The sequence below is a fragment of the Equus quagga genome, chromosome 18 (genome assembly GCF_021613505.1).
Source record: "Equus quagga isolate Etosha38 chromosome 18, UCLA_HA_Equagga_1.0, whole genome shotgun sequence".
NCBI classification, from domain to species: domain Eukaryota; kingdom Metazoa; phylum Chordata; class Mammalia; order Perissodactyla; family Equidae; genus Equus; species Equus quagga.
Window position 1 is genome coordinate 31,560,170 of NC_060284.1, and position 17,016 is coordinate 31,577,185.

The 17,016-nt window shown below is 33.3% G+C and overlaps 1 protein-coding gene across 1 annotated transcript in view; it reads right to left on the reverse strand.

Moving 5' to 3' along the window:
* The window catches only part of DPYD (dihydropyrimidine dehydrogenase), a 764,091-nt gene that overhangs the window by 575,625 nt on the left and 171,450 nt on the right, over window positions 1–17,016 (reverse strand). The window contains exon 4 of the mRNA XM_046645669.1: window positions 10,243–10,330. Within this exon, the coding sequence (XP_046501625.1) occupies window positions 10,243–10,330 (88 nt within the window). The remainder of the gene's footprint in view (window positions 1–10,242; window positions 10,331–17,016) is intronic.

Here is a 17,016-nt window from a genome sequence, read left to right on the forward strand (position 1 = left end):
AATAAAGTGCTTCACAGTTTTTGAATGACCAATTTAAAGTAAATAATGTGGTTGTCTGTTGTAAAAATTAGAAAGTTCATTTTATCCAGAGAAAATGATAAAACGTACAATAGATTTTGTAAGAAATTTACAGAGGCATAATTTTTCGTTCCTAGGGGGTAATTTAAAAACCTGGAGAGAAACAATAAGATGCAAGATTATTCTATTTAGTGTGTGCTAGAGTTCACGTATAATAATATACCATAATTCACGATATAATTTTATTCAAGGAGATAGGATGTCTTTCTACATCCAGGCTTCAATGCAAAATATGGAAACAGATATGTTAGAGTTAATGATCATTAAAGCTAAGAACAAAAGCAAAAGTAGAAATATGTAAGTGTCATTTATAGATATTACATAATTTACAAGCAAATTAGAATGTTTTCAGAAATTACTGAAGGTGAGGTAAAATTAATACTGATGGAATCCCCATTCATATACTACACAAAAAATGCTAAAAATTTTTCTCTAATTTATATTATAAATTTTAGTTTTCACTGAGATTATTTTTCCTTACGACCCAACTAAATAGTACATCTTTTTAAAGGCAACCAGAATTATGGCTTAAATATAATTCCTTTTATTTGAACAGACAAAAATATACATATACTATATACTAAAAGGGTAATTTGGTGTCTAGAAGTTTGATGTAGAAATCTAGTATATCTGGATTAATTTGCACTTTATGTATCTCCCTCTTATGAAAAATATACTAAAAAAAAGCTGCATCACATGTTACTGGCTACTTAGCAAATAACTGAGAATTATTCCTTCTCTGATTTAATTTAAAATATACTGGTTACTAATATTTGGGAACACTGAGTAAAACCATGGAGGTTTTCGTTGTTGTTTGTGTTTAAAAAATCATTTATTATTTAAAAAGACAAAAAAAGAATCAAATCAATCAAATTGTTAGCAGGGGTTTTCAAAATAAATTTGTATTCTCAAAAACAGGGGGCCGGCCCCGTGGCCGAGTGGTTAAGTTTGCGCGCTCTGCTTCGGCAGCCCCGGGTCTCACTGGCTCGGATCCTGGGCGAGGACATGGCACCATTCGACAGGCCACACTGAGGCAGCATCCTACATAGCACAACCAGAAGGACCCACAATTAAAATATACAACTATGTTCTGGGGAGATTTAGGGAGAAAAAGTGGAAAAACAAAGAAATAAATGAATAAAAAAGAAGATTGGCAACAGTTGTTAGCTCAGGTGCCAATCTTTAAAAAATAAACAAAAAAATTTGTATTCTCAAAAACAAATATATGTAATAGCAAAATTACAAACTGATGCTGAGAAACAGTTCAAATAATCTTACCTCAAACAAGATTTAAAACAACAAACTCAGCGACTGTTGTTGAATATAATATACATAAAATAATTACTTAATAAGGACAGAGTTTCATTATTTATGCCATGAGAGTTAGACTGTAATTTCACATTCCTATTTTCTTCTACTCAAACAAAATAAAGTCAGACTATTTTGTGAGGGTTTGCTCTTCATTCACAAGAATTTGAGAGACTTCTTAATTGAGAGGGTGTTGTGGTGTCTATCATAGTGTGCTATTACATTTTGGCTGGTAAAACCAGCTGTCAGCCACTATGTGCACAGTGGGTACAAATAGATTTATCAGAAAAGTCTCCATTCCCAGTATATTAATTTAAACCCTTTACATATTACATAATTAGCTTTGATTTTAATAATTTACTTAAAATTCTTCACTTTATCAAAGCAGTTTTCAAAAAACTAAACCCAGATTTCTTTATGATGAAGTCTACCATTACATTTTTCGTACCATTCAAGATGTTAATAGTGCTTATAAAATTCTGTCATGATAGCAAATATGTGACTTATTTAGCTTTATATATTTTAATAATGATTCATAATATGTGTACTTTATTCCTACAGATAGTGTAGTGTGATGCAGACAAAAGCTCACTGGACAGGAAAATTCAGTTACACTATCAAGTGGTTGTGTGACCTTGGATAAATCACAGCCTTGCTGGTTTCAAATTCCTTTTCCATACAATGAGATGGCTAGTTAGATTAAAATTCCATTTGGTCTAGAATCTGTTAGATCGAATTGTACTTATTAATATTAAAAAAATATTGTAATGTGTCTTATGTGTTTATACAGATTTTTGTCTTGATTATACTAAACAAAAAGTTGTGATTCCAGTTTAATTTACACATACATATATAAACTATATATCATTGTTCTGTTTTAACAATAATTTAAATTTTTAAAAATGTTTACCTAGGTATATGTTGAAATGTGTCCATACATATACACAGCCACAATGTGGTACTACTTGCTTCATATAAAATTTGCTTAAGATGTCCAATGAAAATCTTTTCTCATTTAGTTAATACCGACATTACTTTTACATTTTCTATTGCTTACGTTTTAAATTTATTGATCAACAATGCTTTGAGTTATAGAAGGTTTTTCAGAACCAAATGTTCATCATTTGAAGCAGAGATGAAGAAAAGCAGTTACCATTACACATTGTATTTGCTGTGATTAAAAGTAAAAATGTAACCCTTTAAAGGCCCAAAGACAGATATTACAAAACAGAAAGAAGACAGATTTTACATAAGCATTAATGATTCAACAGATAATGTAATATCCATCTATCTTTTTCAGAACAATATATTAAACATGTGACATTTTGAAAATAATACTCCAGTCCTTTGTTTTTAACACTAATAAATTTAGTATCCTATGATTTGCCAGACTCAACACTAGGAAGTTATATATAAAAATTAAAGGCTGAATTCTGGAAAATTCAGTTAATGTTATATCAACTAATAAGTGAATCAGGTAAGGCGGCTACATGCTTGCACTAATAATTTTAAATTAATATTTTATTATAGTCTGAGCACAGTGTTCAATAATTATTTTGTAGAGCTTTTTTTCATTTCATAAGACTAGTTTTACATGTAAAGAAAAGCTAGGATATTTTGAAAATAAATATAATATCAGAGGAATGGCCTTATTCAATGATAAGTATATTTCAAAGTATAGTAATCAAAACACCTTGATCCTGTCAAAGACAGATAGATAAATAGGACAAACAGAGAGTTTGAAAATAGATCTAAATAAATATAGAACTAAATATATGATAAAGGTAGCATTTAGAATGCGAGGAAAATATATAATTCAACAAACAGATTTGGAATTATTAGTCATTTAGAAAAAAAGTCTGGATCTTTCTCTCACTCTGTGCACCAAAATAAAAATTTAGAATAGGAAAATGTTAATAATCTCCCTTCACCCCTCCCTCAACCTCAATAAACTAAAGAAACTAAAGTTTAATTATATCCTTCTATGCCATTTTTAGCCTTATAGACAGTAGAATTTCTTTCTAAAGATAATATCATGTTATTCATATTAGTATGAAATCTACTCTTTTTTACTAATAGGGATACCCTTCTAGATTAATCAATATAAAATAATGCATTTTTAAGAACAGCCTCATAACATTCCATAATATAAATATAACCTAATAGACTTAGCAATATTCCTAATGAGGGGCAGTAAAGTTGTCTCCAGTTTTTTACTACTTCAAACAATGCTACAATTGTTACAATAAATAATATTGTACATATGCCATTACATGGTGGTACTTTTATTTCTCTAGGAAGAACACATAATAAAGCATTGAAGGCATAAAAGTATACATATTTGCAAATTTCAAATATAGTTCCACAGTATGAGTTCTGTTTCCTTCTGCTAAATAGCATAGGAGGTTATTAAACTTTTTAACTGCAACAATCTAACAAGAAAACTAGTGTCTTCTCTTTTGAGTTATATATTTCTCACTAACACGGAAGCAGGACATCTCTAGCATGCTTATTAATCATTTGCATTACCTCTCTTGTAGTGTTTACAACCTTTGCCCATAATATACTGGGTTGTTGTTCTCACTGAAATTTTCAGGAACTCTGATTAACAGAGAAGTTAGCAGCTGGCCTGAAGCATGCACGGCACAACATTTTTCACTTGAGTTCAAGTTTGGTAGTTTTTATTTTAAAATATATTTTAAAATGTGTGTAGTAAAATTTGTTCTCATATAGTTCATAGCTTCAAAATTATCCTTAAATATGTTTCTTTTTATATTTAAAACTTTGGTCCACCTAAATTTTATGTTAGATGATCTGATGAAAGGTTCTAAAAGTAATGTCAAAATTATACTAGAACCACTTTTGAAAGAACCCATTATTTTCCACTGAAATGAAATGTCCTCTTCACTATGCACCATGTTCTCATATTTACTTGGTTCTGTTCACAGACTTTCATCTGTTCCTGCACAGATGAACAGATCTTTCATCAGCTCCAGAAATGCATATGCCTTTACTAATACTATCTTGTCTCAATTATAGCAGCTTTATAGTGAGTTTCAGTATCTAATGTGGCAAATATTTTTGTCTTATTTTTCAAAAGCTTCTTTCTTCCATATACCTTCCAAATTACTAGTCTAGTATTTACCAATAAAAATCTAGGTTTCAGGGCTGGCCCGGTGGTGTGGTGGTTAAGTTCACATGCTCCACTTCGGCAGCCCAGGGTTAGAGAATGTGGATCCCGAGTGTGGACCTACATACCACTCATCACGCCATGCTGTGGAGGAGTCCCACATACAAAATAGAGGAAGACTGCCACAGTTGTTAGCTCATTGACAATCTTCCTCAAGCAAAAAGAGGAAGATTGGCAACAGATGTTAGCTCAGGGCCAGTCTTCCTCATCAAAAAATAAATAAATAAATCTAGGTTTCAATTAATCTAGACTACCCATTAGATACTAAATATTTATTGCACTTTTCCACATGTATTGAGAAATAGTTATCTGCTATGATTCCTCTTATTTAACAAGTTAAAATTACAGGTAAAATGTTTTTTACAAAGTTATTGTGAATGTATCCATGAGCTGTCATGTCCAGAGACTGAAAATGAAAAGGCACTAAGCCAGAGAAATAAGTGGAATCATTTTAAAAGCGTTTTCCAAACCAGGTGAACATAGGCTTCCATTTTCAGGTCCTCTAAGAACATAGTATATGTAAATCCCTTCTAAAGACACATGTAATCATTGCAGTCCCCACAGTCCACAGATAAAGCTTCAAAGAAAATCAGCAGCCAGAGTAAAACATTTGTAAACATACAAGGAAACAAAGCACTATGAGTGGAGCCAGTAGACATCAGACAGTATAATCAGACTCATAGAAACTTAAAATAGTGGAATTCTCAGAATATGAAACTAAGTATTTTTATATGTTTTTAAAAGTGACAGGCTTTCAAAGTGAATAAAAACCTAGCAGAATTTTTAAAAATACATATAAAAAACTCCTGGAAATGAAAGATAAAATTGCAGCTCAAAGCTCAGTAGACTATTTTAACAATATATTTGAAACGGGTGAAGAAGGTATTAGTAAATCTGAAAATAGGATTGAAGGAAATTATCCAGAAAGTAACCCCCAAAAAACAAGGAGATGAAAGTGATAAGTCAAGAGCCATGGAGAATAAAGGAAGAAAGTTTAACATACATCTAACAAGAGTCCCATAAAGAAATGAGAGAGAAACAATGAGAAATTCCTCCAAATGATGAAAGACATCAATCCACAGATTCTAAAATATCAATGAAAACCAAGCAGGATAAATAAGAAGAAATCCAGACTTAGATAAATCATTGTAAAATTGTTGGACACCAAAGATAAGAAGACACTTAAAACAGTCACACTCCAAAGACATATTACCCTCAAAGGAGCAATAATTAGGCTTCTGTTGACTTTCCAATAGCATTAATGCATGGCAAAACACACTGAAATGATATCTTCTTTGAGGAGAAAAAAAAAAAAAAACTACCAATCCTGAGTTCTATACATAGTGAAAGTAGTTTTCAAAAGTGAGGAAATAGAAAAACAGTTTCAGAAACAAAAATGAAGAGAATCTGCCAACAACATACCCTTACTGAATAAAAATTTGAAGTATTTATTCCAAGAAAAAGTAAACTGCTTTCCCTTGGAAATTCCAACATGGGAGAAAAGAAAAAAAAAGATTAGAAAAAGAAAAAAAAATTGGCTAAAATGGGAATAAAGTTAATCCGATATTGACTATTAAAGCATTAACAATACTATCTCATCAAGTTTTAAAAGGATAGAATATACAATATCTTATGAGATAAGAAGGAGCTAATTAGAACTACAGTACTTTATGCCACAAGACCCACTCACACTAACACCCCAAACGACACAGACCTATAACATACAGTATAACAGTTGTAAAATTTCGAATACACTCAGCCCTAGAAAAAATATTTTTTTCACATTACTGAAAAACGGGCACCTCAACTGTAAAAGAAGTTGACGAATGAGTTCAGACTTATTTACTTAAACCAAATAGCATATTCAACTCTGCAGGATAATGGCTTGTTTCTCTCTAGGAGCATAACAGAGATAGATTTAAAAGCTCTGTTTTCTTGAGCCCCATCTTATGACAAGTAGGTAAGTTTCTGTCAGTACTCTTGGAATGGACAGAGGTCTCACAGTTATCATCTAGCAATACAAGTGAGGTCTCTAGCCTTGTATACCAAAGGTAGCCTAAAATTTTATCACTACTTCTTTGTTTTATATATCTAAAATGTTCACATTTTTAAAAATTACTGGGTAATAAATTATGGACTCCCTAATATTTTTTTCATCTATTTACTTCTCTATCATGATAGTGGAAGAAAGCCCAATAGAGTTACACAATAGGTTAAGTATTTGGGCATTAGTTTCTAGGCACTGGGGAGCCACTGAATGTTTTTGAACAAAGGAGTAATAATAATTAGAGCTATGCTTTTAGAAAATTACTCTGGAAATGATTAGCTTTTTATTTGCTAAGGGTATAAACCGCTTAGCCATTGAAATTGAAAAGCAAACCAAAAAAGGAGGATGGACTAAATCTATTGATTGCACTTCTGCTTTGTAACACTTGTACCATTTATATGCATGTGTGTGTATTTAATGTACGTGTACACACACATGCATACATCAAGACAACTATTTTCAATCAAAAATATTGTTGTCAATAGTATTTATCAATAAATTCTCCTAGTTAAATTTTGTTGCTCGCCTCACTTTTAGTTACTGTCAACAGGGATCTATGATAAAGAAGCAGCTTTTCTTTTACCTTGAGGCATTTAGTCAGCTTTTCTCTAAAGTGTATTATTAAATTTATTTATCTAGATTTAAAAGCCACACAAATCTGAGCACACAGATTCTTTAAGGAAATTAGTGGAGAAATCAATGCTTTACAATTTAATGTAAAATTATGAAAAGAGAAGATATCTGTGTTGCTTAAAATAAAGCATCATGAAACAAAGTAACATTTTTAAAAAACAGTAATTTTTTTCACTATGTTTATAGATTGATCTCATGCATTCTTATATAAAGTACTGTTTTGTTCAAAGGAAAACTATCAAGAAATATAACCGAGTATTCACAGTTTGATAAATCTGAAATGTGTACTTCCAATTGAGAGATACAATTGCAAACAACAGCCTGCACGAATGAAACAGACAAAAACTGACTGAGGAGGTACAAGAGAAGTGAGTGTACCTTTGGAAACTAGAGCTGTAATCCAGTTTGTAAGAAAATAAAGAATGGAAGCATTGGCCTAAACTCCACTGAATCACAGAAACCTAACACAATACAACACAAGTGACATCCTTTTCTCAAAGAGGCACAAGGCTCATTGAGTCTGGCGATTCAATTACCCTCTCAACCTGGAAAGAACCCCCCTCCTGAGTTGAGGTTCACTGGCAGAGCAATGTGGGACAGCCTACATTGTACACAGCTGGTAAATATCTAAAAAGCTGTGGGCTTTAAAGAAGAAGAGTCTCTGACCTAAAAGGTCAGATTGCTACACTGATTCTTCAACAAAACACTGCTTACAATAGAGTTCCTTAAATGCCTGGCAAAACACTACATTATCAAATACTTCCAAAACTTTCTCTTCATATGGAAATCTGTTTAAATAAATACCTAAGTGCAATGTTTCATTAGGTAGTAAAGAATATGCCCAAATTAATGAAACAAAAAGTTTTCTTAAAAAAAAAAATGATTCTGATCTTGCTTAGGCATTTTATAAACTTTTCAAAGAATACCATTATTCTCTTTTTGTCTCTTTTTTCTATAAATGAATGGGATATACAGTAATTTGGAATCACAAAGTCACTGCTGAATTTTGGAATATCTAGGGAAAATTTAGCTAACATGGATCTTCCAAGATGGTCAATAATAATTCTAATATCTCCTCATGCTTAAAGTCAGGACTGCTCCCTTGGATATAATTTTAGCCAAAACACTTTAGACTTCAAACTTTGGACATTTCACTTCACTCCTTGTCTCATGAGGTCACTATTAAACAAATAAGATTTCATATGCTTCATATAAATTATTTAATTTCACATACAAGGCAAAGGTCTTGTGATGATAAGATGTTTGAGATACTATGAAGTTAATCAATGAGATCCTTCCCAGAATTCATCTTCTTAATTACAAAACAAATATAAAGCATTGATGATTTCCTACTACCTATAGGATTAAGTCTCAAATACTGAGCATAGAGTTAAAATATTTTCACAATCAAATCCCAATCTAATTGCCTTGTCTCTTTCCCATCGCTCATTTTCATCTAATCTACTCTCCATTCTAGCCACACTGAATTTGTTAAATGTCCCCAACCCTGCCATGTAGACACCCACATTCCTGCTTTTTCACATGCCAAATACTCATCCTGGATTGAATGGATTGCAGCACTAACCACACTGAATTATGATTAGTTTATTTTATTTTTTTTTAATGTCTCTGTTTTTGCTCATAGATTACGAATTTGTAAAAGGCAGGGTCATAGCAGGAACCCTATCTTACCCAGTACCTACCATTGTGTTTGGTAGACAGTAGGTGTTCAATAAATAACAACAGCTACAAAAATAGTAATCACTTGTATTTAACATATTGAATGAATAGGGAAATTAATAATTCTATATCAACAAAATATTTCTTGAATAATTACCATGTTAGAGATTTTCACATACAAGTATGATTCAGTTTATACAACTTTGTAAGACAGATGCTATCTTTCCTTTGTAAATGAAAGTAGAGATAAGTTATTTTCTCTGGGTTCACAATAAGTGGTCAATCTAAAATTTCAACCCAGACTTCAAATCCTAATAAATCTGACCACGTAAATTAATACCATGCTCTAGATCTAAATAATAACCTTTAATTCTTTTGAAATCTTAAAGCTATTTAAATTTATCATTTTTCTCCTAATTTTTTTAAAATAATCGACATACTGAGAAATGATCTTTATATATAAAAAGGTAACTAGTTGTTGAAAGAGCACTCACTGGATTTTTGTAGCTTTTCAGAACATCAGTTTTAAACCTTGTGAAAAGGATTCTCTACATCCTGATGGGGAGACTTCCCTCAGCTTTTACTCATTTGTTAAAGGATAAGACCCTTGGCTAAGAGCTCACAATGCTCTTTTTACAAACAAAAGATACTATTAATTAATCATTCAATCAATCAAACCTTCACTTAGTGAATGAAAACTGGGCTTAGCTTTACATTGATTAAAAAAAAAACTTAAAGATCAAAACTCCTTTTGTTCTACTCATGCTCATAAAAGTCTGTTTTCTATTTTTCAGTTTTTGGGGTTTCCTTTTGTTACAACTCTATCAATTTCAATGAATTATTCCAAATCTTAAACAAATTAACTGAATTTTAGTAGGAGAGCAAACTCCAATCTCTTGATGTGTCTCAGTGTGCCAGATGTAATACCAAAGCACATGTTAAAACAAAGATAGTCCACAAATTTGAAATGTGTTTTGATAATCAATGACACTTTCTATCTATAACCATTCAGCAAGATTAAGCTAGAATCAATCTATTCGGTGAATGCCTTAGATTAAAAATCATTAATTTCAACATAACTAAAATAAACAATGAATATGCATTTTCACAATAATCATAGCACAACTTGGACGAGACTACTTGACAAAACGTGCCACATTTTCACACGCCTATAGAAACCATATTTTTAATACTTTAATCCAATTCACTAAGACAACAAGCTTTATGCTTTAATCACAGGTCATAATAGAGATCAAAATCAAAAGCTATTATTAATTTTCATTTGCAGAGCTAAATCTGAATTTACCTTGTTTGCGATACTTGTGATGAATGACTTGATATCCAGATTTGTTGGACAGCTTTTCTGACAGGGGGCATCGGCACATTTCAGACATCTAGGGAATAAAAGAACTGGATGAAAGAAACTACAAAGTAATTAAAATAATGTTCTATATATTCTCTACACCCATACTCTATACCCAGAGTTTAAGTAAGAATAAAACTGTACAATTTTTAGGTACGAAATCTTGTTTTAAGCAATAAAGTAAACGTAGAGTATCTGTGTTTCACTTTTTGCACACCTTCTGAGGTGTATAAAATAGCACCACTCAGGCTAATAACTGCCTTTCCTCTTGGTGTTCCTCTAGGGGTTAAGAGGATCATACTTATTGAAGACACACCATTTACTCATTTACTAAATCAGTCTTGCTTTGATTCCTCACTACACTGACCATGCTCAGAGAACGCAGACTTTTATGCTAAGAGTTCTGTATGCCTTGTAGACTACAATTATTATACAAACGCAAAGGTACAGTCTCTCCTTTGACTTGACACATCCTTTCTTCCTCCCTTCATCCCTCTCACTTTCCCTCCTGCCTTTCCTATCAACTTCCCTCCCTGCCTTGTTCCCTCCCACTTTCCCTCCTGTCATCCCTCCCTCCCTCCTATTTTCTGATGTCTTTTAACCCACATACTATTCACATGGCAACTGGGCTTTGTGGTAGATGCTTCAGTGCACAGCCCAGACCCACCCCCTTCCGGACTGAAGCATTTATTCCCCCAGCTGCTGTGTCCTCAGTTGAAGAGAACAGGCTCAACCAAGGTCATGCCCCCTTTCCAGTGGCAGCTCACGTCCAATTAGAGGTCAATGAGGGTGATAGAGACTCAGTCCACTTGCCCCACTTTGGGGAACAAGTCTGGAAGGATCCACGACAGCCTTATTGTGGCTATGTCCAATCCTGATTCCTTTACTCTCCACCTCCTGCTTACTAATCCATCTCAGAATCTGCCTCCTGGGGAATTGACCCAAGACCAGATGCTCAAACTTCAGCATGCCTAAGAACCACCAGGGAAGCTTGATAAATGTTATAGTTTCCACAGAAGAGCCCGTCACAAATCTGAGTTATTGGCCTGGGAATCTACACTTTGAAAAAAGTCTTTAAGGTAATTCTGATATACATGGTTGGATAGGGAAAATCACAATTCTGTAATTACTACTTCAGGACTAAAACCATTGGCTAGAATAGTCCTTAATTTGTACATTAAATTGTTTATTTATTTGTTCATTTATCCATTCATTTAATAAATATTTAATGAGCCCCTGTTACATGGCAGAACCTGGGATACGAGAATATAAAAGTAATGAACAAGACCACCATGGTCCTGCTCTCATGGACCTTGTAGTTTGGAGAAAGCAAAGACATACAACAGGCAATTGTAGTAGTCAATGTGGTCAAACTGAATTTGAGTGAAACCAGCATGCAAAGGGAGCATATAAGAAGAAGAGTAGTCCTAGAGGCAGATCAAGAAAAGCTCTTTGAGAGGAGTAATACTTAAAGGAAAGCTGAAGATTGAGTGAGCATTAGGAAAGCGAAGGAGGGTGGGATGTGGAGCACAGGGTCACTCAAGAAAATGATCCAAGAATAGAAACAATTTGTGCCAAGGCCTGGAGAGAAAAGAACATGATAGGGTAGCTGAACTAATGGAATTTGGTCTGACATTAAGTGAGAGTGGGAATAGAAAAAAATTAGGCTGGAGATCTAAAACTTAAGATATACCGCTGTCTCATTTGTCAGAAGGCCAGAATTCTCCAAGAATTTCACTAAGAATGAATCCTACATTGCTCAGCGACAAAGGTGACTAGCTAGCTCATTTTCTACCCACTTCCATGTGTAAAGACCTTGGTTCATTTCCTTCGAGAAAACAATACCAGTCTCCTTGTCATTCTTTTGTGAGCAGGAGAGTCCTCTTCATTGTCTGAACCAATTTCTCAGTACCTAATTAATATCTTGTTTTTAAATCTGATCTCTTTTCTCTGGCTTGTGCCCTTAGCCTTCTTTCTAAATTAAATTTTACACAATGAATACCAAAGGCTTTTCATAATCAATTGTCCTCTCTGAAATGTAGTCATTAAACCTCTCCCCTATCATTTCTCTAAATGCCATTGTTAGATTCACATCTATCATTTAGCTGAATTCCTGTCTTCTCATACTTAAGATTTTTTCCCTAAAACAGTGTCACTGAGTTCAAAAAGAATTTCTTGAAAGTATGATCAGCAGCATACATTGCATAACAATGAAAAAAGAGCATAATGCATGGTCTATTTGGTACTTGATGTTGAAATAAGGTGATACTTATGTGTGTTATCTTTACATGGATAAATGTGTTGAGCATTGGTAGTAGTTTGAAAGCATTTCCTATTACGTGATAAAATAAATAGCTAAAATTTTAGCAAATAATACGCTGTCTTAAATATCTTCTAATTTATAAAAAAGTCATTTCAACAGTTTTTAAAATATCTGCCATTCCATAGGAATAAAGCAACACATATTTGTTTGTTATATGTATATATGTGTCTATATATATATATATAAAAAACATACAGATTCTGGTTATCCACAATGAAGTCACAAGTTTTCTGCTTGTCTTTTTTCTAACACCCAACTTGAATAACAAGGCAATTAAAAAACAAAGTTATAATGTCAGCAGGTATGAATGAGCCAAATTAAGACAGTGTATTTTTTGGTTCTTCCAGAGAAATCTTAAATTCAACATAAACAGATTCACTTAATAGCACTGACAATGTAAGGATTTTTAGTTGTGGTTATTAAGCCTCTTTACCAAATAATTTTCCTTTTATTATTGAGCTAGTTCACAAATAACAGCTGTTGGAAATGTCAGATGTTAATGAGGCAGGGCAACGCAAACCTGAATTGTAGCACTCTTTTTTTCTTTGGTGCCATGAATATGCCAGAATGGGCAGACTCTGATAATAATACCATCTTGCAATTCTCTAAGCGCTCTGCAGACTAAAGTGCATCAGGCTGCCATTAATCCCACTTATCACTCTGACAGCTCGGTAATTACACTACTGCTATAGCCAGGTAGTCCTAATAAAATATCAACCACTGCACTGGAATGCATACTGGTGAGATGTTTTATTAAACTTGGGGGGGGGTTGATCATCAAGTGACATTAGTGTTGACCTATTTTTCTATTTGACAATAAATTATCCTTTGACCATGCCATAATAGATATTACAGAGTGCATTTACTGTACCAAATCAGAAAGGTACTGCATTACCATGATGTAGGCAAATGGTGTAAATAAAATAGCAGAAATGCATGTCAGAATGTTATTACCTAAATTGCTTTAAATGATTGATACCGTGAAAAATCACAGACACAGTACTTAGGGGAATATGTCAACAATTATTGTAAACCACAGTTCTACATAAATTTTTCCTTAGAAGTAACATTTAAATTGCACTTGTTTTTATCTTCAGTCATTTAATTTCCCTTTTATGTTACAAAGTTACTCTGTTATTAGACGGTTTATTTTTAAATGCATTCTAAAAGGGAAAGTTAATTCAGATAAACAACTATGTAATATTTTTAATCTGCAAATAATTAAACTTTTACTAAGAGAAGTATATTAGATTATTTTTTAAAACAATGAAATATCTTAGATTTTTTACTAGTGATAATTTTTTTTCATTTCCATATTTAATAGCATAACGATGGATTTCATTAAAAGCAAAATATAGTCTCCTTAATAATGTTAATCTTTCACAATTCAACATGACAATAAAAAGTACGAAAACTTTAGTACTGTTACCTAAGGGACAAAAACTATTAAAGATATATTTATCCAGGATCTTTCTCTAGGGAAAGAGAGCCATGATTCCTCGCCCCAAATATCAGTGAGGCTGGACAGTTTTACTCCATAGTATGACACCAAAAAATCTTATGGTGAGTAATGAAATAAGCAACATTTCATTCTTCACACATCTGAGAACAGATGCCTGCTTCTTTTATTGTTAAGCATCCACACCAGTTGGAATTGTAACCCATGCTTGTTGAGTTGTCTAATCCATGACTTTAAATAACAATTTCTTTCTCAGGTAAAAAAAAATCACACAAATCTATTTGAAAACCCTACAGCCTCACATTGTATTGTCTTCGGAGTTTTGCTAGACTTTGGTTCAATCAAGTCAGCACTGTTTCATCAGGCTAGGTATGATGTATATTAGTCCATATATAAGCAAACTAGGCAAGTTAGTATTCACATTAAAAAATTAAAGTATTTTCCTAATATTGATATTGTAATTCCTCCTCATATCTTTGATACTGGTACCTTTATTTGAAGGTCTAACTAATTAAGATGTAGCAGGAGGGGACAGGATCTACCTTCCATACCCCATAATCACCAATGTAGGCAAACATGTAGTCTAATATCCTTCCTCAACTGAGCAATATTTCCACCAAAACTGGGCAGAATTGAGCATCAGGTTGAATGGAAAGAAGGTGAATCAAGAAATGGAGGTTAGAAGTGTAATGTGGCTGAATTCCACAGCTTGTACCCCTTATGCCCAGATCCTGTCATAAAAAAAGGACCCCCAGAAAGATGGTTGGTGTCTTTAAAACATAATGGGACTAATTACATGTTCTGATACATTAAACAGTCAAGAGGCATCCTCAACTTCCAATAATGCTCTCCACTTCTCTCAATATTCCATGAACAGCTTTTCCTATATACTTTCTGACTCTGCTTCTCTGATTACACCACAGGTCCTTACTAGCTCAGGGGTATTTGGAACTAACTTTGCATATTCCTAATATGCATCTTGGCCCAGCTTCTACATTCTGCTTGGCTGGAAAGCTAGGGCAACATCATTAAAAGTAACTGTATTTTTAATGCTGGGCATCATTCTGCCTTTTAAGCACTCGTATGATGGTCACGTTTTAAGGCTTTTAATATTTATTTGAATTTATAGGTTAATACCAAAACATAATTTTTAAATAGAGTTATTTATTTTCTAGAAATTTCCATTCGCATGTGGGTGCTTCAAGACAACTCAAGAGGAGTAAAATTTAGAATAGTACACAACAGATACTCAAAATATTTTGTTGAATGATGATGACGACAAGTCTGGGAATAAAACAGTTAAAAACTTTTCTACATTCTGTAGTCTGAGTCAGAGAATTACTGGTCTTCTCAGAAATTAATAGATAAAAAATGCGTATTTTAGACTTTTTGTATATTTTGAATTAAATAAAGGGACTTAAGTTAAATTTAATATTCATTTTTGATCTTCATATATGTGATTCTTAAAAATTATTAAGACTGCTTTTATCTCCACTGCACAGAAGAGAGCATTGAGGCTCCAGAAATCTCCCAGCAGCATAATGAGACCAGTAGCTGAGGCAGCTAAGGAAACTAATAGAACACATTCACCATCTTACAACCAGGACTATCCCATTCACGGATGAAGACAGTTTAGAATTTTAAAAGGTGATATTCTATTGACCTCATCTCTCGGCAACATTAGTGCCTCCTTGCCAGGGTAATTTAAAGACTGACAAAAAAGCAGTTAAGAAGTCAGAGCTAGAAAAAGGCTAACCCATCATCTCTCCTGGAGTCCAATTTTAGCTTGAGACAAAAAAGTAAAAGGTAGTCTTGACTGTCTCCTCAAGAGGCTTCTTAAGATAAAAACGTTAGGGTTTTACAGGAACACACAATTTCAAAGGCTTACACAACCTTTGTAGTCACTGAGGCACTACTTCATAAAACTAGGAAGCTAATTTTATGACAATTTTAAACAACTTTGGTGTAGCCATTTCTATTAAAAAGATACTTTTATTAGCATATTCTTATTTTTTAAAAAGCTGAGTATGCTACAAAAACCTAACGGCATAAGAAGCCACAAATTCATGTACATCTTATTCTACAAGCAAATAAAATATTTCCATAAAAACTTAGTACATATCTCCTTCTGAAAAGTTTTAAACAAACATATTGTCCTATTTTACTACACAAAGAGAATATCATCGTGAATATCTGAAGAACGCTGCTCTTAGATTTCTCTTTTTCTTACAACAGATACTGAGACAAAAACAAATTTTTGTTGTACAGAAGTGGAACAAGAGCAATGTGATAGAATCAGTGTACATTAATAATTGCAGGAAGATTCACTAGAAGGAAATAAACACGTATCACGCATATATACAAAAGAGAGAACTAATAAGGTATGAAAAGAGAACAAGTATAACTAAAGGAAATGGGGTCAGTCCTTAAGGCTTTCAGAATCAACTGGGACTTTACGATATTAGAAATAGAAATAGTAAATAATAAGACAAGATTTAAATAATACTACCAAATAACAATACCAAAATGTCTAAAAAAATAGGTTTATTTGGGGCCAGCCCAGTGGCATAGTGGTTAAGTTTGTGCACACTGCTTCAGCGAACCAGGGTTGACAGGTTTGGATCCCGGGCGTGGACCTACACACCATTCATCAAGTCATGCTGTGGTGGCGTCCCACGTACAAGGCAGAGGAAGACTGGCACAGATGTTAGCTCAGCAACAGTCTTCCTCAAGCAAAAAGGAGAAGACTGGCAACAGATTTGAGCTCAGGGTCAATCTTCCTCACCAAAAACAAACAAACAGAAAAGGTTTATTTGCCAAATGAATGGTACTGATGAGATTTATGCAGAGAATTATGGGGGAGAATAAGATCACTGTACGTTGCCACAGTGAAGGAAGAATGTCTCCATTTCCAATTTCTCTCTGTTACAAATTC